This window comes from Porites lutea, chromosome 1 (genome assembly GCF_958299795.1).
Source record: "Porites lutea chromosome 1, jaPorLute2.1, whole genome shotgun sequence".
Classification (NCBI taxonomy): domain Eukaryota; kingdom Metazoa; phylum Cnidaria; class Anthozoa; order Scleractinia; family Poritidae; genus Porites; species Porites lutea.
In genome coordinates this window covers 23,860,982-23,888,219 of record NC_133201.1, presented here as the reverse complement: position 1 = coordinate 23,888,219, position 27,238 = coordinate 23,860,982, and the positions used below count along the sequence as shown (strand labels likewise).

Below are 27,238 nucleotides of genomic sequence, written 5' to 3'. Positions count from 1 at the left end.
CCAGGGGTAAACTGCAGACTGTGTGTAAAATGCAGACTGCAGACTCAGAGTAAAATGCAGGTTGGGGTAAAATGCAGACTGAGCATAAACTGTAGTCGCGGAAGGGTTTATGGGCAAATAAAATCCCGCAAAATACACTTCAACAAACACTTACTTGACGACATATATCTGCTTCACAAATCCAGTCATTCCTCTCTGGAACTTCGTCGACGACCCAAAAACATAATCTCAATCTTAATCCTTTTTTTTTTAGTCCGAGCATGGATAATAGAGAGACTTTACTTTCTATATCCATTGTCCGAGAGACCTCAAGCTCCAGTTTTCGATACACGTGACCGTGAATTGGTACAATACGATGTTTACGCTTAAATAAAAGCTGCTGACCCAAAATACTGTACAGAAAGAATTATGGCGATAAAAATGGGAGTAAAACATTCCAACAACAAAGAAAGATGTTCTGCAGGAGGCTCTGTGCTTCTATAAGTTAGGTTTAGTATTATTATAATTGTCGTTGCATTATATTGTTACTTTTAAGATACTGTGTACTAGTAAGTAGGCACTGTGTAATTGTTATGCTATGGTTACTGCGTAAGTGTGTAAGTAAGTTTACTTTAGTAAGTAGGCACTGTGTAATTGTTATGCTTTGGTTACTGCGTAAGTGTGTAAGTAAGTTTATTTTAGTATTCTTAGTGTAATAGTAAGTATGCACTGTGTAATTGTAGTTTTATAGGAAATAAACAGACATATTAAATAAATAAATAAAAATAAAAAATAAAAAAAAAAAAAAGAGATGTTCTGCAGGAAATTTGGATGACCTTCTTTGAAAGTATTGCAAATCAAGGTAGGCGGACATAAGCTGTTCGGACGTTCATTGAAACTTCTGGCGAATGTGCAATGTACTTCGACAAGGAAGGTGTGCACAAGGTGTGTAACCGATACCAGCTGGCTAATCACCTAGCCTGCAAAGCAGGCGTATTTTGCTGTGCGATCGATTTGGACTTTTGACTGACCGAGAGTTGGGGCGAGTCAAAAAATGATTCAATACAATAAAATGCCTGCTCTAAGGCTATAATTCACCTATGTGGAGAAGAAGGAGCACAAATGTTTAAAGAGTCTGTAGTCGATCTTAATTCTGCATTTTACCCCTAGCCTAAATTTTACTCTCAGTCTGCAGTCTGCATTTTACACTCAGTCTGCAGTTTACCCCTGGTCCGCAGTCTGCGTTTTACACTGACCGGTTGTATAATTTAGAAGGTCATACATGTACGTTATAGTAGAGTGATACAGAGGCGTGAAAAAGAAACCTATATGTAGAAGAAAAAAATACAGAAGGCAAAAAATGAACAAAGAAGGGCATGTAATACATTGTACATTGTATAGTGAAACTAACAATTATGGCCCATTAACAGGTCATCACTGAGCGCTCACTTGACTATGCTCTCATATGCTCTTTCCTTTTGCCTAGACCAATCTCAATATTCATGCATGTATTGGTACAAGTCCACCCAAGAGTGCATCATCAGCCCACAGTCCCGCCCGAGCTCCTACAGATGAGGCAGGTGGTACTTATGAAACACCTGATGAAAATGTTGTCAATGAGTTTATGGAAGACATTCAAGAAAAGAGAGCAGCTGCTGCTGCATACGAGACAGCAGATGAACAGGCAGTGGCTGGGTTTGTGAGTAGCTTGAAGAGAAAACACACCTTGAATGGACTCCAGTGTGGTAAGCACCATAGCTTACACTGTACATGTTCACTGCTGTACTAGTGGTTGTTTTATTGGGACAGATCCAGATATTAGACACTATCTATTTATTGTTTAAAGAACTGTGAAAGCATCTGTGTCAAAAGTAAGGCTCTTCCGTACGGGTTTCGCTGACAATTTAATCTCGCCGTTAAAAAGGTTCGCTTGATCTTTCCTCCAGCGACGGACCATGGACTCACTGATGCCATATTCTCTGGCGATTTCAGAGTTATTTTCAACAGCTTCTGCTTCGGCGACTATTTTAAGTTCAAGCGCGAGGTTGTATGACGTGCGACGTGCCTTGGGCATGATGACAACTTGACTTGAAATAATCGATATCGAGCACGAGATTGTTTGATAGACGCTACGGATGTCTAGGTACTGGTGATGCCGCTTAACAACACAGTTAGTTTCAAATTCATTTTTGGATCACATTAATTCATCTAAGTTGTGATTCATTGCTTTTCAATTGAATAGTTAGTTACGGGTAATATTTATTAATTCGCGTGTGTTTTCTAAGACGGAAGCTTTTTGCATAACAAATCACCATTGCATATCTTGTATACGCGCGTGTGTGTTATCGTCTAAGCCTCATTTATGACAATCAATGTGATTTTTTTTCCGAAAATGTTAGGTTTTCCCGTAGTTAACAATTCAGTCTTGTAATAATAAATGGGTCTCGGCTTATAGCCGGGTGTTTTCGATTTATTTTTGGTTCCCGTTATGCCGAGTCTTCACGTTCAAAGTTTGGGGTCTCGGCTTATAGCCGAGATCGGCTTATAGTCGAATAAATACGGTAACTTTCTTATGTTTCTGAAAAGATACTCAGGTTTGGAAATTGAAATATTCCTTACAAGTCAGCTACAGCTGCAAGTTTTAAAATGATCAGTTTTGCACACTGCAGAGAACTTCACAATACCAATACAATACCAAACAACCATAGCTTAAGCACATTCTACAGAAAAGACATCTAGTGGGGCATAATTGACAGAATTATTTTTATTATGTGGCTGTGTCCATAATATTAAAAAAAAGGAGATTTGAAAAAAAGGAAGTTACATGTACATTATTGTATGATCTGATCTGATTCTCACAAAGAAAATGAATAAATATATATGGCAAAGTATGAATGTTTGCCTTGTTCATTTTTAAATTGGACTTCATCTTACCCCAGAAAAGTGTCGGGAAAGAAAGAACTTGTCTATTATCCCGCCTTCTTGCTTGTTTCATGCTTTTTCAGTGGATACCTACTGTGTTGTGCCCAAGTGACTTATTTCGTTTTTATTGCGCTAGATAATGTACTGTACATGTACATGTAACTGAAAGTAAAAAAAAGCAAGCAAAACATAGTTGTTAAAAATAGGTAAGCAAACGCGGCTGAAATAGTTAAGTGCAAACTGGTTTGAGTAGCTGTTAATTTGTGTTTTGTTGTTGATTCATTAACAGACCTGAGAACAGATGAATCTGACTTTTCTGACATTGATCATGATTACATAGAACCACCAACTGAAGAAAAAGATGAAGAGGATGGTGATGACCACAATGATGGTAATTCACAGTAACATCCTTCCTAGAAATTATCATTCAATTAACCCTTTAAGTCCCAATATCCAAATACAAATTCTCCCAACTGGTCTCCATACATTTCCTTTAAGATATGAGTTAAGAGAATTTGATAAAAGATCAAGGTGTTTTCTCTTTATTGACCATATTATTAATTCTCATAACCTAATCTCTTAACAATGTATGGATATTGTTAGGAGAATATTGATGTTGGTCACCATTGGGACTTACAGGGTTAAGGATTAAACAGTGCATAAACAACACAGCACGTATCTCTGTTACACAGTCAACTATCTGTAAGACAAACATAGGCAGTCTTAGTAGTGTTTATCTCTTGCACATGTAGGTCATAGGAGTATGTTATATGACACCAGAAACCCATAAGGGGTTGAAACGTGTAACTCGCGTTCAATGCTCGTGAATATTCGTTTTGACCATATTTGGAAACCTTAGTGACGGATACCCATTTTCAACAAAATGGCTACTGCGCGATCACCATGCAGATGTTTTAAGACAAGAGTTCTGCATTTCAAGGTGAAAAATACACCGTTAAAAGACAAAAAATGGAAAGAGAACGTTCAAAAGAATGCTCAGCTTTCTTTTTGTGGAGAAAGGGAAGCTTTTCATCAAGAAATCGTCCTTCGAGGAATTCAACCTTGTTTTCTTTACGGCGGAGCCCATGGTCTGCTTTGAAATGCAACCAAGTCAGCGAAGTTTTGGCTGAATTTTCAGGTACATTTTGCACTCTATGGCCAAGACAATTACGTTTTTGAAAGGGAATTTATGTATTTTTAAATGTTTCATAGACGTTTTATAAATTTTTCTCTTCGGCGCTAAAGAAAAATTATAAAATGTGCCCCGATTAATTGAGATGGATTTTGAGTTGAATTTTGCCATGTGCTTAGCCGATTTCACTTGCGTGAACGGATCCACGATCCAGATAGTGTTTTCCGAATTGCTTTAAAGGATTAACTTTTTGGACTTTGAATAAAAACTTTCAAGAAACGGCTTCTCTGTCTATTGTTTTGAGTTTGTTCATTCATAAAATTAGCTCAAACACGATCGTGACTACAACATCTAAGTGTAATTACTTCGGCGGAGCGCGAAGTAAAGGTTTCGCGACGCTCAGGAATGTATCAAAGTTACAATTTTTTGACAAGACTGGGCATGCAAAGTCTGTAGGTTTTCGGTTTTATTCGGCTATTTGACGAAGTGAGAGCCGAATTAATTCGAGATATCTCGAGATCACTTCGATTTCTTTGATTTATTCTTTACCTTTTACGAAGAAGAAAGAATTATTATTTTGGCTTTCCCGGGGTTTGAACCGACTCGCCTGTGTGACCCGTCAGATCAGAGGAGACTCTAAGTTGAGGGATTAGCCGATTGCGCTACTGGGACCCAATGTACTTTGGCATATGAAAAATAGTTATGAAATGATGCACTAGTTTCGGGACAAGATTGGGCGCGCTAGTTCGTGACTTTTCGGCTTGTTGCTTCGGTGTAGCGCGAAGTTAAGGATTCGCGAATGTATGAAAGTGGACCATTTTGGGATGAGTTTGGGCATGTAAAGTGGGTGAGTTTTCGATTCGACGAGGTCAGGGCGGAAGTTGTTCGAGATATGTCGAGATAACTTCGAGTTGTTTAATATATTTGAGGAAGAAGGAAATATTATTTTTTCGTTGGCAGGGGTTTGAACGTGGGCTCTGTAACGCGGTCTGTTAGATTTGACGCCACCCTGAGATTAGCTGTTAGGGGATTGGGCTAGTGCGACGTAGGGTAAATTTGTAGTGTGAAAAATGTGCAGGTGAAGGTGGTGGGGTAATTAAAACAAAAGTGGCGGAGGTGGTTGCAAGGCTGTTGTTTTGTGAGGGCTTGTTATTGATTGTATTTTCAAGTTGTTGTTTTATGTAATGATGGGGAGAATTAGACAAAGTAGTCTTCGCGATTGCTTCTGATTGTTGATGTGTGGCTTTAAATAGTTTCTTTGTTGTTAATGTAAGGGAGCCTTAAATGAAGGTGATACGAGGGGTATTTTTGCCGAAGTGTGAATAGGAGGGGTTTGAAAATTACAGCCAAATTCGTTGTATCGCGCTGCGTATTTTGCAATAGACTGCGAGCAGTGTCTCTTTTTCTTCAGATTTAGTGAGAGCAATGAACACGCGAAACGAGGGCGGCAGCACGAGAAGAAAAAAGAGACTACTCTCCCGCCTCGCGCCATCAGTCACGCGCGTGGCCATTTGCGTATGTCGCGTTTTGCTCGACGGACTACAGAAAAAAGAGAGGCTGCTCGTAGTCTAATTTTGCAAACTTAGAAGGGATTTTGGGTTTTTCTGTTCGGTCAATCATTTTAGTGAAGGTGGGGTTAATGCAAATGACAATGTAACATGCTCGTCCAGCTGAGCTAAAAATGACTCTAGCTGCCCAACAATAGCGAAGGAAATTGCAATGGTGAGTGGATTTTTTGTCGAAAGGAGGCAGAGGTTGTTTAATTTTTTCAAGTAACAAGAATGAGAAAGATTATAAAAATGTGCGAAGCAAAGTTAAACAACGAACCTTGCCGAACAAGAAAGAAACAAAACGGATCGAAATCCACCAATCACGAATCACAAACCATGACCTTTTGAACTGAAGCCTCCAACGCAGACGTTCTTACGGGTTCGTCACGCAATCATTCCTGTCCCTAAGAACGTTTGCGTGGGAGGCTATTCTGGTGCTAGTAAAGATTTGTTTCGTAAGAGGTCTGCTCAGATGATTCACGGAACAGAAAAACCCAAAATATGCAAAAGGCAGGGCGCGATACAACGAATTTCGCTATAAGCGTGGACTCGGTTAATCATGTGTAATTTACATGTAAATGGCGAATTTAAAGAGAGATGTTTTGAGCAACGCATGTCAACGTTAATCGAGTTGTTGTTTTCCTGCACAGTTGTATTGGGCGAATTTTCAGGGGAATTGTTTTTATAATACTTAAACACGTTTAGCAATACATATTTGGAAACGTGAATTGCTATTTAGAGGGAAAAACGCTGTGAATTTGAAAGTACTGTTGTCTGTGCAGAGATGATTGGCAGAGGATCGAAGTGTACCAATGCGAGACAGAGAAGTTGAACTGCCTGTTTCCTAAGAGGTCATTTCAATTTGCTGCGTCTTTGTTTTCATGTTGTGATTGGTTCAGTTTTGTAGGGCAAAATCGATAAACCAATAAGGGACGAGTTGGATTTTTTCGATCCGAAATTTGTCGATGGTGAATGGCAGAGGTTGGGATCAAAGTGTGGAAGTGTGTTTCAGCGTCAATTAGAAGGAGAGGAACGGAAGAGAAACCTGTCAGTATTTTGTCGAAATACCTATGTTGTATAATATGGCGAGTTCACATACAGATTCACAGACTGTTCGCGGTAGGCCCACACTAAAAATTGAAATGGAGTGTTTTCGGAATGGGCTGGTCCGCGAACTTAGTGAAAGCAAATTATTGAGAGAGTCAGAGCTGTCAAATAGGCGAAATGAGTTGTTAGAAAGTCAATACTCTAGAAGTGACATTTACAAAGTTTTGCCTACAGAGCTTGAGATGTGTATCAAGTTGAAGGGGCAAGAGATTTGTGAAACTGGAGATGACAGTAGCAAGAGTCATTTTTTTAGTCAAGTTGTGAGAAACAAAGACTTGCGGTCGTTTGCGTTTTGTGTAGACGAAGCGATAGATTGTCAACAAGGGGAAAGAAATGGCATTTACCGTGGTTTGGTAACCGTTACAGGGATTATAATTATTTTGTTTGTTTTACTTTTCTTTAGAAGTGTAAGTGTTTTTATAGTTATTTTTGCATTGCGTGTTATTATTTTTCATTTAATGATTTATTGTGCAATTTTGTACATGAACTACTCCCCGCGTCGAGATGTTGCATTATCAGCAAGTTTTGTTGTAAGGAAGTTTGGTGATGTGACAGAAGTAGCTGTGGAGAGAAATGTACATAAGGAAAGTGTTCTTGTAGAGAAAATAAAGGAAGTTGAACTGAGATCTCGTCGTGGGCAATTTATTTATTACCGAAATTATGATCGAAATCGGTTACACAGTTATTCGCGACGCTGTTACGCACCCAGCAGGCTTCCGGTGAAGAAGTTGCAAAGTTTGCTACACAAAAAGCCAAATGTAAGAGTTTTTGTATGGAAGGGTATCCGGAAAAATACTCCATTGTCGTCGAAAATCTTTGGTTATGTGAAAAGTACTAAGTGTTGGTTAAAGAGGAATAGAAAAAAGAATGTGAGGTTTTTTCGAGGGAGAAGTCAAACATGTGTTGGTAAACGAAGAAAGATGTATTTGCTGTCAAAGTACGAAAGCAGAGGATTTTCAAGTGCAATGAAATATGAAAATAAAATTCTAAGGAAGTATTTGCCTTTGTGTACATGTAATTTTCCAATAAGTAACTATACAAGTTTAAATCATAGGGTTAATTGCGACGAATTGAAGCTTTGTAATGATATCGAAAAGAATCCAGGACCTACGAATTCTTTGGTGAATGTAGATGCTGCAAAAACAATTAGTGCACCATATTGTCAAGGGAATGTTGCGATGTTTGGGGAAAATGCTGGACAGCAGTGTATTGCAATGAGTTTGTGTGCTCTTATTTGTAGTAAGGTAAGAACGATTAATTCAGGTAATGATATGGTTCAAATATTGAATTTTGGTAATGAATTATATACTAGTTTGTCTATGCTGGCGAGACAATCGTTATTAATGTTTACAGAATTGCCAGCAATGGTTACACTATGTGAGCAAACTTTTCAGCTGGAGTACAGTGAAAGTTATAGCGGTAACATTAATGGGGATGTTGTAATTGAGGGATATGAGTACTGCATGCCACTGGGTAGAGCATTTAACACCCTGTTGTCTCTGGACTACAATTTATTTATTTTAACAGTGGGAATAATTGGTGTTGGTATCTATAGCATTGAGGATGGAAAATTCAAAGTATTTGATTCTCATGCTAGAGATGTGTATGGTAATAGTCATCCAGAAGGGAAATGTGTATTGTTAGAAATACCATCTATTGATAACTTAGTACAATATTTTCAGAGTCTATATAGAAATCAAGAGATATATGAGCTTAAAGGTATCCACATTTACAACTTTGAAGAGAATGTTTGTTCAAGCAATCTTCTTAAAGATAGTAGTGTATTGAAGAATAATAATTTTGTATGTTCTTGTAAACAGTGCTCTGCTATAGCATTTTATGCCATGTGTTACTCTGTTATTAATCCTTGTGGGTACTGGACTTCGAGGACTTTAGTTTCTCTTGCTCATAATGGCTGTAGACTGTACAATAATATGGGTATTAATAGGCACATTATGCCAGTTGATCTTCCTTCAAAAGTGACTATCAGTGAAGTCGACATAAATTGTACAATTCATTTTGGAAGCAGTGGTGTCTTGTGTTGTAAGTTGAGTGAGAGCAAATACATTCTAAAAATGTTGATTTCAAGGTATTGTGATAGCGTAACAGGATTTTTGCTGTGGCTTGGAATGTACTGTATTGGCTGTGTAGTTCAGAAACGAACAGTAAAAAAAGGGAGACGAAATATATTTTCTCTGGTGGCATATGATGAGAGGTTTTCACCTGCTGTAAGACATTTCAAAGGTATTGAGGGAATAGATTCATTTGTTGAAGAAATATGCAAAGTCGCAGAAATGAAGTGGAATTGTGAAGAAGTGCCATATCAAATACAGTTTATGTTCTGTTCATCCAGTGTTGAAAGCGATCAAAGAAAAGAAATTGTAAGAAAACATTGGCTTAGTGGAGTTGAGAATTGTGAAATGGAATCTGTTCAAAAGAAAAAAAGAGTTAGTGATGACATGCCAAAAAGACAGTCTGATAAGGGTATAGGTTTTTGTATTGAACAGTTTAAAAAGAAAATCAGAGAAGGTCCGTACTATATATGTTGTGTGTGTAACCGATTACTTTACAGAAGATCAGTGGTTATGTTTTGTGCAAATAAGTATTTGTGTCAAGAATTTTTTACTGTGCAGACCTCATTTGATGGGAGACAATATATTTGTAAATCATGTCAGTCAAAAGTGAAGGTTGATAAAGTTCCATGTCAGGCTGTAGTAAATAACATGTATGTGGATGAGGTACCAAGAGAACTTGCTGTACTGGAAAAATTAGAGCAAATTTTGATAGCTCAGCGAATTGTGTTTGAAAAAATTGTTATTATGCCGAAGGGTGAGCAAAGGAAAATTAAAGGTGCTGTTTGCAATGTACCAGTTGAATGTGATGAGACATGTGCTGTTTTGCCTCGTCCTTCTGAAAGGTCAGGGATAATAATGTTGAAACTGAAAAGAAAATTAGAATTTAAAGGACATGTCTATTTTCAAGCTGTGAGACCTGAGTTAATCTTAGAAGCTTTAATTTGGTTAAAGACTTATAATGCTTTATATCAAAAGATTAAGGTTGATCTCAGTAATATTGATGGTAGGTTTACATGTTTGGAGGATTGGAGAAAGGAGGATGAAGGCGAGGATATGAATACCGAAGAGATTGTTTCCTTAGGAGATGTTAACAGTAATGCTGGAAAATTTGAAAAGTATGAGCAAGTCGATGATGTAAGTGATAATGAAGAAGATGATGATCCACAAAGTGAGTATCAATCTTCAGCAAATGAGACATGTTTACAATCCAGAATTCCCAACTATCCTGTTATTATAGATAGGAATAAACAGTCAGCAGGAAAAGAAGTCTACAGTATTGCACCTGGTGAAGATAAAAAACCAGTTTCGTTCTTTAGTGATAAACATAGTGAAGAACTAGCATTTCCAGTTTTGTTTCCTAAAGGAAGATTTGGATACACAAGTGAACGTGAAGTGAAATTATCTCCTATTAAATATTTTAATGCACGACTGCTACATTACAGTGGTAGGTTTGCAAGTAATCCTGAGTATCTTTTTTTTGCACAATTTATAATAGAACAAAGGAAAATATCAGATAGTATTAATATTGCTCTAAAAAAAGTTCGTGGTCAACCTGTAACTGCATCACAATTAAAATCAAACCCAGACATGTTACGAAATCTTATTTGTCAGGAACAAGCATATCTGTTTTTACAACAAATTCGAGGAAGTCCACCATACTGGCAAAAATTTATGTATGAAGTACTTGGAATGGTAAAACAACTTGGGATTCCAACATGGTTTATGACACTATCATGCGCTGACCTGAGATGGCCAGAACTGTTTCAAATTATTGGAAGGATGCAAGGAAAAACTATGACAAATGAAGAAGTTGATGGCTTATCGTATCATGAAAGATGTGAAATGCTTAATCTGAATCCTGTCATTGTTGCCAAGCATTTTCAGTATCGGGTTGAAATGTTTTTTACTGAAATTTTACTATCTGATGCAAAGCCAATAGGTAAAATAGTGTATTATGCTCTTCGCATCGAATTTCAGATGAGGGGGTCACCTCATTTACATGCGTTAATTTGGACATCAGATTGTCCAAGATTGGACAGTGACAACAAATCTGCATATATAGATTATATAGATAGACATGTTCAGGCATTTGTCCCCAGTAAAGAAGAAGATGATGAATTAAATGAATTAGTAAATATGTACCAACTGCACAGGCATTCCAAAAGCTGTAGAAAGTACAAGAATGTGCAATGTAGGTTCAATTTTGGACATTTTTTTACAGAAGAAACAATTCTTGCTGAACCCCTTCCTCAGGATCTTGATGAAACTATTAAGAGCAAAATGTTAGAAAAGAGAAGACAAATTCTTTCTTTAGTAAAACAGAAAGTAGATGAGGTTTTAAATCCGAGTCTATCAACATATGATTCGTCACTAAGTGAAAATGATATTTTTAATTCTATTGGTATAAGTAAAGAAGAATACTACTCAGCTCTATCAATTTCATCAGATGCAAATTATGAGTTGCACTTAAAAAGACCTCTTAATAGCTGTTTTGTTAATAACTATTTTGTGGCTGGCTTAAAAGGATTTAGGGCAAATGTTGATTTGCAGCCTGTGTTTGATCATTACAAGTGTGTAACTTATGTTTGCTCATATTTCACAAAGGATGAAACTGAATGTTCACAGGCAATAATGACTGCAGCAAAAGAAAGTAAGGCTGGTAACTTAAGCATCAGAGAGGGGCTTAGAAAAATTGGTGCAGCGTTTCTGTCTAGTAGAGAAGTAAGTTCACAAGAATGTGTGTATAGATGTATGCCTGAACTTTGGTTAAGGAAAATTTTTCCGAAAACTATATTTGTTAATACAAATGTACCAGATAAAAGAGTTAGATTTGCAAAGACAGAGAAGGAACTTGAAGAGCTTGATGATGATAGTACAGATATTTTTAAGTCAAATATTATTGAACGTTACAGTATTAGACCCGCTTCAATTTCTGCTGTGAATAATCTCTGCCTTGCAGAATTTGCAGCATATTACTACAAGGAATACAAAGAGAAGAGTTGTGATGAAACAGGAGATGCTCAACCAGAAGTACTTACTGACAGTGCAATTGAAAATCAACATAGCAAGACAGACACTGATTCATTATTGCCAAATAAAATAAAATTAATGAATACTGGTGAGAGTATGAAATGTCGAAAAGTTAAAGCAGTTATTCGATTTCATACACCTAATAAAAGAAAGGAACCTGAGCTGTTTTTTCATCATTTGTTAATGTTATATTATCCATGGCGGGATGAAGGAACTCTGCGTGGTGAACAAGATACATATGCCTCAAAGTTCTATGAAGGAGATGTTCAAGCTATAGTTGAACGTAATAGAGCAATGTTTGAGCCTGATGCAGAAGCAGTTATTGAGGCACTAGAATGGCTAAGAAATAATCATGACAGTAATATTGGGTCATTTGATTGTATTAATGATCAGGAAAATGAAGATATGCGGCTAGATACTGAAGAAGAATTGTCGGTAGAAGATTCTTTCAGTAAACAATCGCCTTCAGATTTTGGTCTAGAATGTAAAAGTATTAATACTAATAAAAATGGAATTTCACTAATAATGCAAAATCAACCAACCGAAGTTTCTGATGATGGATTGCGTGAATTAATAAGGTCCCTTACAAATGAGCAACGGCAAGCGTTTGATATGGTATTTTGTTGGTGTAGAAATAGCATGAAAAATTTGAACAGCTTGAGGCCAGAGGTAGTGAAACCAATTTATCCTTTTATAAGTGGAAGCGGAGGTTGTGGCAAAAGTCATTTGATTAAAACTATATATCAGACTGCAATAAAAACCTTTAGGTATGCTCCTATTAATCCAGAAAGACCAATAGTGTTACTTCTAGCTCCTACTGGAGTAGCTGCAATAAACATTGAAGGCACAACTATAAATAGTGGTCTTTCAATTCCCAAGAATTCAGGTTATAGACTATCTGCTATGTCAGATCAGAAAAAGACACAGATGAGGCTATTGTTATCTGAGCTAAAATTAATAATAATAGATGAGATTTCAATGGTATCAAATATTACATTGCTTCATATTCATCAGCGTTTACAAGAAATATTTGCCACTTCTCCATCAGTTTTGTTTGGTGGAAAAAGTATTATTGCACTTGGTGATTTATTTCAGCTTGAGCCAATACGCAGTAAACCTGTGTTTGAGGATTACAAGGACGCTGCATTAAATGTGTGTCATCCATGGCATGTATTTGAAATGATTGAGCTTACAAAAATTATGAGACAAAAAGATGATGAGGAATTTACTGCACTTTTAAACAGGTTTAGAATTGGGTCTGAAACTGATGAAGACATTCAGCTTATTCAGTCTAGGGCAATAAATTCATTGCATAATTATAACTATCCACTTAATGTGCTTCATGTATGGGCTGAGAACAATCCAGTTTTGAAGTACAACAATAGAAGGTTAGAAGAAATAAACAAGTGTTTATTTTACTTAAGAGCAGCAGATCAATATCCACCAAATGTTTCTGAACAAGAAGTTAGTAATGTACTTGCAAGACCAAGATCTGAGACAGGTGGCCTTGATTTTGAAATTAAGATCAAAGAAATGGCAAGAATAATGTTAACAAATAATATTGATATTGCAGACAGATTAATAAATGGTCAGCTTGGTACAGTTATGAGGATAAATGTGGATTGCAATACCCAGAAGCCAAATGTGATTTATGTTAAGTTTGATGATGACAAAGCTGGCAAAAATCTACTTCAGAAATCGAATAATCAGTATGCTAAAAAACATGGATTTGTTCCAATTGAGCGAATATTAGCAAGATTTAAAGTGAAACCAGAAAAACCATCATCACAAGAAGTTCAGAGAGTACAATTCCCTATAACACTAGCGTGGGCATGTACTGTACATAAAGTTCAAGGCTTGACATTAGATAAAATTGTTGTCAGTTTTAGTCTTGAAGGCCAAAAATATTTTAACTATGGTCAGATATATGTTGCGCTAAGTCGATGTAAATCCTTAGAGGGTTTGCATATCCTTGGAAAAATTGAAAGGAGTAATGTTAGGGTTAATTCAAAGGTACATGAAGAGTATGAAAGATTGAGAAAAAGTAATTGTCTTAAAATGCCAGCAATAGTGAGAAAGGACAAGAAGGAGAGTTTTGTAATAAGCCTTTTAAATATCAGATCTCTTGTAAAACACAGCATAGATTTAAAGTTTGATCAAAATATAAATGACAGTGATCTAATATTGCTCACTGAAACCCAGCTTCTTTGTCACACAGATGATGAGGAAATAAAAAACAGTTTGTCAACATATACATTACACAGGCAAGATCATGATTCTGACAAATTTTGTAGTTTAGCTATTTGTAGAAAAGAAAATATTGAAATTGAAGAATATGAGTATCTTGCAGCTCTAAACATTGTTAAATTTGTTGTTTTTGACAGAACAACACAATTTAAACAAAGAATTGTTCTGTTATACAGAAAGCAGAGCTCTAATATAGTACACTTTCTTGAAGGTATTAGATATATTCTTCTCAGTAACATTATTGATATCGTTCTTGGTGATTTTAATATTAACTACTTGAATGATGATGATGTTAAAGGACTTAAAACATTGATGGATTCTCTTGAGTATACACAAGTTGTTGAGAGTGCTACTTTTATTTCTTCTGGAAGTCTTTTAGATCATGTCTATGTGAAATCAACGGTATTACCGATGATTGAAAATTCAGTTGTGAGTGTTTACTATTCTGATCATGAAGCTGTGAAAGTGAAAATAAATTTAAGGTGATTTGAAGTATATTGTAAAAGATCTAATGACGAGTAATAATATGATGCTGATAACATAATATTAATGTGTAAATTATTATGGGAGAGGTTATAGAGAAGTAATAAATTTGCATCAATAAATTCTAGAATATTTATCAATGTGTTAACAAACTATGAAATGCACAGTCATCAAGTTGTGAGATACAATTATTTGTATACAGTCATAAGCAGTTAGTTATTGCAAAGAATAAAAGTTAGGGTAGAAGTGAAGATTAGTTTTCCTATAATCTACATTCACTTCCAAATTTTTATGAAGAGTATATACAAGTTGTTAAATATTACTTTTCTGTTCAGTGAGTAAATGTTAGTAGTTACAATATAAGAAAGAATGGATGGATGAGTAGTTGGTAAGCTACGTAGCATATAATTAGTTTTGGAGAGTGCACCATTCAGCAACGCAGTTTTTTAGAATAAATGAAGATCCCACTATATGGTGGGATCATTTTTTTTTTCCACAAGTTCTGAAATCAGCTAAGGTAAGTGAGTAAATTGTTATTGATTAATACGTACTGTAAATATTTATTTTTGTCATTAAGTTCTTGTTTTAATGTACTTTGCAGATTGTGAAAAACAAAGAAGAGGAAAAAAGATAGTTCATATAGCGACTTTTCCTGGCAAGGTCTGCTTCACATGATTCAGCAGCTCCCCTTTGGATCCTGTAATGGGGACTTGATTCTGGGCTTGAAGATGGAGTTTGAGCACTTCACTTGATAATGTTGAGAGGTGTTATTGACGTCACCTCAGATGCACGGTTTGGTTGCGAAATAGTACAATGAGGACAAGCCATTATAAAAATTTTACAAGAATATACTGAGCACTAACCTTGCTGAACAATAGAACCCAAGTGGACTCAAGTGAACTCTGAACAGTTGTTCTAGGCTATAAATGGATGTCTGCTGGCATAGCCAGTAGAAAAGGCTGTACTACAAGGCAGCTGAGTGTTGAATGTGTGAAGTGTTAGCTATGAATAGTAATTTGAAGAAATTGGCCAATGCTGTGGATCGTACTATAGCCTTGTTAAAACAACAAGGCCGTAAAGTTCTACACTAGAAAACAAAGTAATTCTTAGAGCCTGATGACCTTGGCAAGTTGACTACACAACTGCTTTATTGAAATGGTTACTGATAACTCACATCATGTTCCATTAACTGCATTTTACTGGTGTGACAGTAAAATTGCTTTTTACAGATTGTGAACAACAAAGCAGAAGAAAAAAGATATTTTGTAAGTCGTTTCTGAGGAGTCAACTGGACCAACTGACAAAAATTGGTACACTGTATATGGATTCATCTTTGTGAAAATGATGTATTAGTCTTTGCTCTACAATTGAAGATATGCTGAATGGATTATATGAAACAGCTCTTATTAATTAGAAGATAAGCTAACTTTGCTTGATATCCAACAATGACATAAATTCTCCTTTTCAATTGTCATTTATCATGTATTTATCAATTAGTTGGGGAAGTAGTTGACGACATGATCTGGCAATACTTGATGTGATAGTTGCCTTTACAGTGGTTACACTGGTGGATAAAGATTATGTGATAGCTGATGATGTCATTCATTGTAGCAATTATGATGATCAAGGCAAGGGTCCCCTTATACTAAAAAGAAACTGGAACTGTTGAATTGCAATATTCACGAGGTGCTTCTTGAGAGAAATATATAAGAACTAAAGAAGTGTTATGAAAGTAAATGACATTTAGCGCATTCTGGAAGAGTGATTGAGAGAACAGCCATAAAAGGGATAAATAGTTCTGGTTTTCAACATTGGCTTACAGAAATAAAAAAAATGTTAGTGTATATCGGTTTCCTTTTGGTAATTAAAAAGGTCAACATCTGTTAGATCAAGGCTATTGCACTGCTTGTTTAAAGTCGCTCACTGCAACTTATAGCTTAAAGAACAGTCAAAAGTTCTGACTACACTGAGTAAGAATCTTGGTTCAAACAATGTGAAAATTGAAGGAAGTCACGGCATGTGTATGCATGTAACAAACAACACATGTTGATTACACTGGGTATGGATTAGAACGCTTGCAACTTTTAAAATAGTTTAAAAATAAAATTACAGTTACTGAAAGTGTTCGCAAAACGACATAAGCAAAACGACTTAAGGGGTAAGCCGACAGCAAGTAACCGTGAAACGACATATTAGGCAAAACAATGTCAGATCTGCGGCAGGGTTTGCAGTACGAGTTGCATTTTATAGGCGGTTAGCACGTGAAGTGTGGCTAGATTGATAACCTGCGTACAGTTACAAGAAACAAATAAATCATTATTAAAGTAGTAATTCCAATGCAATGTAAAGTGCTGCAAGTAAACCATGACCTTTGAAATAGTTTGTAGGCGATAAGAACAAGGTGACATGGAATCAAGTTGAATATTAAACTCGTTAATTCTAATATCGTTCGATAGCGTATAAAATTACTTTCAATCTTTGCTTTGGCAGTGCAGAAAACGCTTAAAGTACACATGTGAGAACAAATATGGCTACACATTTCAGAGAAGCTCTTAAATAACTAAAGAAATTTATGAGTTAAGCTTAAATAAACACAAGAAAGCCTTGGTGCATAAAAATTTGGCCAAAACACGGAATATATTTCTCGTACAGCTGCGTACAGTTCCAGCAATCGGTTCGAATATTCTAAGAAACGTTTAGGTTGAATTCACAAGAATTTTTTACGTCCAGTTACGTCGACAGTGTTCGCTTGGGAAATCGTTGCCTTTTACAGGAAACTGGAATTCTCCGCCTCGCTTTAGTTTTGAATACCCGCTCTCTTGCTTCGAGAAACAATCCTCGTTCCAGCTGATTACGTGTCTCCAATAAAATAAAGGAGGGGAAGATGAGAAAAAAATTGTCGCTTCATGAGGATACTAGTACGGAAAGTCTTGTTCGATTTGTACGCGCATCATCAGCGTTTTGTAAATTTGCATACCTCGGACATCCAGTTCGTGATAGCCTGTTGCAAGCGCTATAGTAGCCTGTCCCAAACGTCCAGATAGTGGAGAGCGGTGCGAAGTAAAGAAAGCGATCAAAAGTAGGGGGGACTGGGGAGAGAGGTGCTTACAGGCGTTGCCCCTCTCACCTCCCTCGCTTTTATTTTTTCGCGCTCCTTTTTACTTCGCACCCCCCCCCCCCCCCCCCCCCCCACTATCTGAACGCCTGGAACAGGCTAAGTTCGTGAAAACAAAAAGATATTAGAAAGTCAGTCTCCAGGAAGCATTAGTCAGACGGCAGTTTTAAATTTATTTTCCGGTTTGGTTAATTTATCAGCTGGCCGCACAACTTACAAAATGAATGGCGCACCTTCTTTCTAGCGTTCTCTCTCTAACATTGTCCAATACTATTTTTTCGGCTGTCGTTCACATTTTGAAATACCTGCGTAGTACGAGAGCCAACAAACTCCTCTCGCACCTCGACCAAGTAACTTTTGTCATACAAACTCCGTAAACAAATAACGTGTTTTGCGGTGAAAATAATGTTATGATACTGTACAAGGCAAAAGCAACAGAGTTTGCATGAGACTTAGAAATTCAAGCGCCATTTTGAAGCAAGTATTTTCTCCCTACCTTACATACATTCTCGTCGCCGGAGCGACTCGGCTTAATTTGTAACGAACCAGTGGCTCTGGACGCAACGGAAAATACGAATTTTTTCATTGGCTGAATGGAATTGAATGCGCAGAGCTTCGAGACCACGTGACGAAGAAACGAAGGGCTTCTGGGGACGAGAATATTTCATCGTGAAATTGTCAAAATCTAGTAGAGGACCGACTCGCGCTACGCAATTTATTGACACACGTTTGCACGTGAAAACCGGCAACTCAAAGCACGAGAGAGAACCCTGGGAACGAGTTTGACCTTCTTGGGTGAGAGGCTAGGATTGGAGGCGCATGAAATCTTTACACGCCAAAATCTTTGCACGTGTAGAGATCCCTCCTCCGAAAAATCGGAGAATGGGGGGTTTCTTATTGACAGTTCGTAATCGTGTATTGAAGTGACACAGAAGCCCATAACCCTCACTGAGTGACATTACTTTTCCCGGAATGCGTGAAAAATGATTTTGGTCGCCGTTTAATGGTAGTATATCACTATCGTGTAAATGAGGGATTTTGATTTGTTTTAGGGCTTTTTGTTAAAACAATGCAAGCAACGAGAAAATACAGTAGAATCTCGGTTCAACGAAGGTCTATATAACAAAGTGTTTTGTATAACGAACGATTTTCTTTAGACAGGTCAAAATTACAGTAAAATGTATTGAATAGAATCTCGATTTAAGGAAACATTTGTCTTAAGGAACGCAATCTACAAGCGCAAAGGTCCGCCAACGTAGATATGTGCAAATGAATAGCTGAATAACCTTCTATCTACGTGGAGAATAGTTTCCTTCTCTAGCCTGACGTGGAGGAGAATAGACTGCGTGACGAGATAAAGAAATCTTTGTGTATGCGACTAGCAGAGATTTCAATTTTGTTTGATAAGTTCATAACAACTTATTAAAAATAAAGGACGGATCTTTAGAAATTTTGAGCGTGTCGAAAGACAAAAAAGATATTTCTTGCGAGAAAAATGAAATGAATTTACAGACTATAATGAAATTACAGCAGAAAAGGGCTACGACAACAAAATTGACGTCTCTTTCAGGCACTTATTGACACAAAGTTAAAAAACTGGTGCGCGGACACTGAATTGTTATGCGTATTCGTTTCATTACCCACAAATCAACATCGCCGCGGTGTACGACCAATAAGATGAGTCGGTGCGCCGAGCCAACACCCATCCATCATACGAAGGGGTTCAGAACTAGCTTCTAGTCTTCTTTGCGGATTGTCTCGTGATTGCGTATGTCGTAGTGGCTTCTTCTTGAAGGTAAAAGGAAAGTTAATTCCGATAGGTTTACTTCTTTTTAATGTTAGTAAGGAACATCTTTGAGATCCTAACTTCACTATTACCAGTAAAAGCGTACACTTCGGAGATTATTTAGCACGCGCGTTGTATGCTAGCTGCGTCATAAGTTGTGAACGTTCAGAATTCAATTTGAAGACGTTCCCTTTATAGTTATTACAGCTAACCTTTTTAAGGAAGTTCCTTCAACTTGTTTGGGCTATTTAGTTTTATGTGACTGATAGTAATAAAGCTGGTGAGAAATTGCAGGGAAGGATTGAATAAGTTCTGTATCAATTCACTGATTCTATTGCTTTCCAGGATCACAGTATTAAAACGCGGCTCAGCCAAAGCAAGGAATAAGTAAGTAGTGACAATCTATTTAGTTCAATAAAAATTGCTTAATTTTGTGTAATGAAACTTATCGATTCCAAAAACAAGTTAAAAGTTCTTTTTTGTTGAGGCCTGCCTGTTTGCTACTTGGACTGCTATAAATTTTCGTGCAACCTTTTATAGAGTGTCCTTATGCGACGTTAAAATTCAAGATCTTTGACTAGTAAGCTATTGATCTATTGTAGAATCATTTGTTATGAAGAAGTGTGTCTGTTAAGTAATATCATAAGGCGGGATGTTTTTTCGGGTAGTATTCACTGTTAAGCCCTGTGCAACTAGTTAAAAGATCGCATAGGTCGGGATATAGTCTCGACTGGGTCAACCGACGAACTCCTGTTTACCTTCGTGAAAGACTTTTTGTTGAAGTACGCAGAGGCTAAACAGGAAGACGAGTTGAGTCGTAAAGCTCAACTTTAATCTTAATTTATAGAGTAAAATTAATGGGAGTAATGTGTTCTAAAAACATCTAGTAAACGAGAGTGAATAAAGTGGTACTTTTACTTCCTACGTGCAATGTGTTTTATCTCTTATGAAATTTCACTCAAGGTTATGTATGAGGAAACATGCAGTTCACCTGATAATTTGAGACTAAATAAAAACCCCTTTTATACTATGCAAGTTGAAGAAAACGACTCTCTTTTTGCCATTAAAGATATATGTCAATATGTTTTCCTTCCAATTTTGATGTGATAGGAAACCACACGAAAAAAATGCTCTATAAAAATGGTAGTAAACAAAACTAGTGTTACCCTGTTGTTGTAATATACTGGTAGGAACTGGCTAGGACGAGATTCATAACCTGTTATGAAGTCTTGCAAATTCAGATATCGAGTATACTATAAAATCGAACTATAATAAAGTCAAAGTAAATTCAACTTCAGTACGGAGCATTTGAATCTAAGCTTGTATGAAAAGTGTCTTGAAAAAAAGGTAATTGTTCCGCCAATGTTTGTCGCAAAATAATACGAAAATATAAAGTGGATGAGATTAAATTCTATGTTTTTTCATATTTTCAATGAAGTCTTTAATTTACTTATTTCAAAGCCTATTGTAGAAAATCAATCCCAGAAATAATTTTTCAGTGCAAAATACCGAAGAAAACGAGCGTTCAGTTCACATAGTGAATTCAAACATCAGGCTCTTTCTAATAGAATTATAATCGTGCAAACCCTATTCTAGAAAATCAATCCCAGAAATAATTTTATAGTACAAAATACCGAAGAAAACGAGCGTTCAGTTCACATAGTGTATTCAAACATCAGGCTCTTTCTAATAGAATTATAATCGTGCAAAAATATTAAACCTCTTTTGATAGAAAAAAATTAATCAGAAGACTGACAAAAGTAAAACGATAACAAATTTTACGTGGTCGTTCTGGAAAAACTTTAATGACTTTGGCTTTTAAGTTCGAGAAAATAAACCTGTAGCTTTCGGTGAGTAACCCGAAAAAGCGCTAAGCGATCACCGATACAGCTCCTTTACGATCTAGTCATTAAATGCAGTTTGAGAACCGAGTGACATGAATAAACCCTCTTTTAGTTTTACTAAAACTATTGAAAGTTGATTAGCTCAGTTTTATCGTTATGATTTTATGATTTGATATTCGAGATCCAACAATTAACTTTCAAGTCGTTCTCAAACTTTGCCGCCTGGTGTTGATTGCACAAATCAGAAACAAACCGATGGCTGAAAAAGAGCTTATCAAATGTCTAATAAGCCAAATTTATGTCAAGAAAACTATATATAAGTAGCCATAATTGAAGCTGCATTGATCGATCAACCAAAACTGCTACTGTTTCGTTATAAATTCATACAGTAATGGAGCTTGCCGAGGTGGAGTTAAAATAATATTTCAATTCGTTGAAATATAATAAATTTACTTAAGCTTGAGTTTTATTTTATCGTGCTACTTCTAAACACAAAAGATTCTAACCTGCAAAATATTTAAGCTCTGAATCTTGTCCTTGCACGCCGTTCCGCGTCATAGTCATAAATGAAGATTCCCTGATAATCTTTATAGGCACAATCCATGCAAATAATTGACGAAGTTTTAAAGTTTGCAACGTCCCTCTACAGTACTTCACCTTTCAATGAAAAATATGCATCTTCACTTCCAGCTCTAAAGGCCGAAATATTAAAGTCAGGCTGAAGAATGAGATTACGGACATTACTGTCAATCATTCTCTAAAACAGTAAAAGCACTTGGAGTTGTCCTTTCTTTGTCCACGCCAGATTTCGCATCATAATAAATAGCGGGAGCGGAGGAAATTGATGTAACACATAGGTTCTTTAAGCACTGAACTTCCATTTTTGCATAAACAATATTATGAAATAAGCTTTCATTTCCAAGCTATCGCAGATTCGTTTCAAGCTCAACTTCCATGCTCGAGCATTCTTGTACAGAATCCAATGATTGATAGTGTTGTCGTCTGAGTGGACAGCTGATTGACTGAATAGAGATTTTCATTTCATGTAACGGGTCAACAATGTCACCTTTGGGGGGAGATACGGGTGATTTGATTTGGATAAACGCTCGTTTTCACTAGCGGAATTGCTAGTGGGAGTGATAATCAAAACCATAAAGCTCATGACTATGCACTGGAAAAAGCATTCTGATTCCTTTTACGACTCTGTCGCTAACGTTCCGCGCATATTGTAAGAGTAAGGAGCAGAAGAGGAACAAGTAGAGCAACCACAAAGCGTGGGAACCTGCATTGTGATTGGCTTCTCCCCCCGCTTCTGGTTTCGATTCAGAGAATTTTATAACAACCGGCGGAGTCGGAGGAAATGAAAATATTTGTAAGGGCTGTTTACATATAGGTGGGGGACGGCAGGTTGGTAAGGTATTAAACCTGCTTAAATAGGGTAATGCGTCTCTCTATTTCATCTCTATTCATCTGATTACGTTCACATCATTGGTAAGCTGACCATATCAGACATTCATTATATGCACGGCTGGGCCAACTCACGGCCTAAACGGTTAGCTGGCCTACCTTGGGTCCCGTACGTCCCTGTAAACAGGCCGTTTATTTTTTGTTCGGTTCTGTCACGCTTATAATTGCGGTTACGACTCCAATGTTTGATTCTTAGTAAACTGATAGCGCTAAATACGACTGTAGTTACGATTGCGAGTCCCACTCCGTCGCTAGCTATACTAAAAACCAGCCGTAAAAAATTCTTTTGTCGAGTGTCTATGGTCCTCTGTTAACAGAAATTGTTTTCTTGGAGACAAGGGTGTATACATTTTTTGAGCTTTATACACTGCGAAAGATCCTTTTTTACTATAGTAATTTTTTTGGTAAGTTTCAGTCACACCTCTTTATATTAAACTGCTCTGCATGCTGTATATTACGGTCACCGGATAGAGAGGTCTAATTCCTCGGACGTTCGCTTATTTTAATTTACTGTTTTCCGTAGTGATCAACTCGACGCGGGACTGCCTCAAAGCAAACACTGATCCAAAATATCGAAACAGAAAGTATTGAGAATATTCAACATTTAATATTTTTTGCAGGCAAATTTCTAAGCAAATTTCGGCATCAATATTTTAGATGGGCCTCGTTAGCGTTCCTACTCGCAAGCATACCATAAGCGATGATTTCTCCGAACTGGTCCAAAAATAACTTTCTTGAAATTCACATATATCAAGGACTAAACTTGGCGTTTCCGCCTCTGTCCCATTCTGGCTGTTGTCTGCATTCATAGTATTCGCACTATCAAGAACAAAACTAGTTTTCCGGGCAGGCACAAAGTATGATTTCATTTAACAACAGGTGTATGCATTGGAGGTTACAGAACAAAATCCGACTATTCTATTACATGAAAGTCGCGATGTAAACTCGCAACTTTCAATAGCTCTTTGCTTCCGTAGTAACATTTAAATCCATATTCGATTAAAGGTTGTAATGATATTTTCGTTCCCAAATTACGCCCAAACAGTCACAAGAAGAAGATTTCGCTTACCGGTTCACTGTGTCGCTGATTACGAGTAATTGTTTCGCTTGCGGTGAGTTGACTTGAAATGAACATCTATGTAATCCGATCGCCACGTGTATTCGTTGCGCACTAGGTAACAACATCAAAATCATTTGCAATGTTCTTTGTATTTTGAGTTTTCCTTTGCAAAACAAAATACATTTAGATCAATACAAAGTTTCTGGTACTTGCAGTTCCATTGAAGACTACGGCAATTATTTCCTTCAAGTTTCTTTCAAATATCCGGTAGATTCGACTAAAATTTATATAAGAACCTGAAACAGATCGTTTATTCAGTTGTTGGATGTAACATCGTCGTCAAACATGAAAACGGAAAAAAGCAATTGAAGAACTGTCGTCGAATTCCATAAAATCGGCAAATTCCATATCGAATTAAAATTCCTCTCTTTAACCGGAACTTTCGTCGTAGTCTTTAATGACCCCCTCGCTACCATTAAATGCCCATGTTGTTTTCATTCTCTTAAAAAGTTTCTACTTAAGTCAAAGCACACCAAAAAAATCTACCTTAATTTTCCTACCTAAAAAAAATCCCCTAATCGGAAATTTCACAGGCAAACAAATCCTTCGATTCAATTACTTCACTTACTTGAAATCCACACTAGCCCCTAGTCCACCCCCTACTGGAGAGATAATGGACAATCGCCCTTTGAACCATTATTAACTTCTCTTTGTCAAATACTTTGAACTATTTTTCGTAAGCTAATGTTAGTTTCTCATAATAAACTCGAGCTTAGTGTCGGATAAGAGTTCCCATTAGTAAAAAGAAGAAAAAATCACCATCCTTGAAAAAAGCAATGGTTATCAAGCAAAGGGAGTAAACAGTTAGTATCAGAAAGTAGTTAACGGTTGCTGTTTCAGGTGAAGTGGAAGCTGTATGGAGTACTCCAACATATAAGCTAGGTAGCTATGTGCCGCTCTGAACAATATTGTTTTCTAGTAAGTTACACTGGGATAGGCTATATAAATGAGAGAATTTCACTCTACAATAGGGTATTATTTTTCAGAAAAGTGATCAGTTACTTGAAGATTTAACCTTGGACTAGAGGGAGTGGGAATTGCAACTGAAATATATTTAAAATATGAAATTTACACAACTTACAATTCAATTTACAGAACTCAGCATAAAAGCTATAATTGTAGGATAGCGAAGATTTGGGGTGTTTTGTTCAGTATAGGGTACCAAAATTGAGCTGAACTAGATCTGGTATAGGGTAACAGTTCCAGAATACCAGCAGCACATCTACACCCCAAAATTCCTGAATCGACTCCCTGCCTCCTGCTTTTTGCTGTGCGTTTCACAGGGTAGCTAACACCATAATAAGCTTATTGCAGTGTTGGTATTTAGGTTAGGCCATGTTTTTTTACACTAATTTACACATGAGTCAACAACAAGCTTTATTTCTAGAACAATTAGAGTACATACAGTATTGAAAAGCTATTGACAGGGTTGTCAGTTAGATTTCATGTCGCAAGGTAAATACAACAAGTAGGCACAGAATCAAACAGCTAGGTATTTAGTTTGGTTCTATTTTTCTTCTATTTTCCTATGAAAGCAGCTGGGGGCCAGTACATTGTAGCGAGAGGAAATCCCTGGCCCCCCACATCTTAATGACAGCCGTGTATTGATAATAATGTGTTAGGAGATTTAATTACAGCTAAACAATTAACCTACTTTCTTAATAATTCATTGCAAACATCAAAACAGATTTGCACTAAAATATTAGGAAATCTAGGACAGAATTCCAGTACTGTTCAAGCATACATCTGTATGTTTTTTTTTTCTTATTTCTATTCGTCAAATCAAAAACTTGTCGCAAGATCACATCTAGTAAAAAACATTTAAAGCTAAAGCATTGTAAGCTTCTGTCTGGATGTCATCAAAAGTGAGTAAGGAAATACATTTTTTTATAATATTTTGAAACAAAATCACTTATTTTTGTAATTGGAAATTATGCAATTTAAACAATCTGGAAGCTGCAAAAGTTTGCTTATGTGTAAAAACTTATACATTTCTTGCTAAATGTACTATGTTGAATCACACTAATCATTCACATTTTGAATTGAAAAGTTCCATAACAAAAAATCTCAACCAAAGGGCATGCATGCATGCCAACCCTGCTAGATATATCTGGGAGTCTCCCAGATATGACACCAATCCCCAGTCTCCGGTACAGGTTGCTGTATGTCCAGGATAAAGTCATCTTCTGAGCTGCAATCTTGGACAAAATAAAATGGAACAGCAAACCCGCATACCCCGCCAAATCAAGGATGAAGCTGCGTGAAGGGCAAAAAAGCACCATTTTTCATCCTTGATTTGGGGGGGAGGGGGGTCCTAGGTTTTCCATTTATTTTGTCCAACATTCTAGCTTTTCTGTGTCTTAGTTTGAAATTTTTTTTTTGAATTTTTCTTAATCATAGTAAGGTTTCTACAGCATTTTGCACCTATTTGGTCACTGACAAAGATTATGTCTTGCATCAAAACGATGATACTGCATTTTGATAGTATATAGTTGATGCAAGACTTGATATAATGTCCTTAATTTCCAGAGCAGTAAGGGCGGGGGATAAAAAACAGAGTCTCCACATTTTAGATCCCCAGAAGTTTGCATCTCTGGGCATGGCCAGAATGTGTAATAGAAAGAATGGAATGCAGCAATCTAAGGTTGTACTGGCAAACAATCCAGACTCCATTCCCAGCATAGAGTGTAGAATTATACTAATCAACACTGTTTTTTATTGTCTTAAACTGGGCAAGAAACTCATTTTAATGTGTAGTTGACATTTTATAACATGACTGTTGATTGTCAAGAGTTGACACTTAGTATTGTCTACTTTTGAAGATGGTAACTGAGTGAAATATCCTACCCTAGAGCAATACATTGTACATGTTAAAGTCACAACTGAACTTGCTACTTTAAATAAACTTCATGTTAAATAAAATTCCTCTATCATCTCCTATCTTATATTATAGAACAACAAAATTCAGCCTAAGACATTAACTTGACAACTACAAAAGCTCCAGATATAAGCAACAAACATCAACTTTTTAATACATTTATTGTGGCACATAACATGTTTTGTGCTGTTAAACAATAGCACTAACTGCAACCCTTTTTTTGCACAGAAATCTCAATTTGAAGGTTGTTGTACTCTATGGGTTGTTCTTTGTTACATTTTCAAACTATTTTGTTTCAGTTTTTTGCAAATACAAAGTAAATTTTACAATCAAACTCAGAAAACTTTAAATACCAGGAATATTTCTGGAATATTATTGTGTTAGAAAAAATAAGTGATCAAATGAGGTGTCACAAACTGAACTACAAGCGAAAACATTAATTAGTTTGTACTTTTCTGGCTACATTGCATATTGGTGCTATCTTTGCTCTTATAATTTGGTTA

The 27,238-nt window shown here is 36.6% G+C and overlaps 1 protein-coding gene across 1 annotated transcript in view; it reads left to right on the top strand.

Annotated features, from left to right (window-relative positions):
* LOC140926598 (uncharacterized) overlaps positions 1-27,238 on the top strand; it is a 51,673-nt gene that overhangs the window by 703 nt on the left and 23,732 nt on the right. Inside the window, exons 2-3 of the mRNA XM_073376326.1 lie at positions 1,466-1,724; positions 3,191-3,292. Of these exons, the coding sequence (XP_073232427.1) occupies positions 1,466-1,724; positions 3,191-3,292 (361 nt within the window). The remainder of the gene's footprint in view (positions 1-1,465; positions 1,725-3,190; positions 3,293-27,238) is intronic.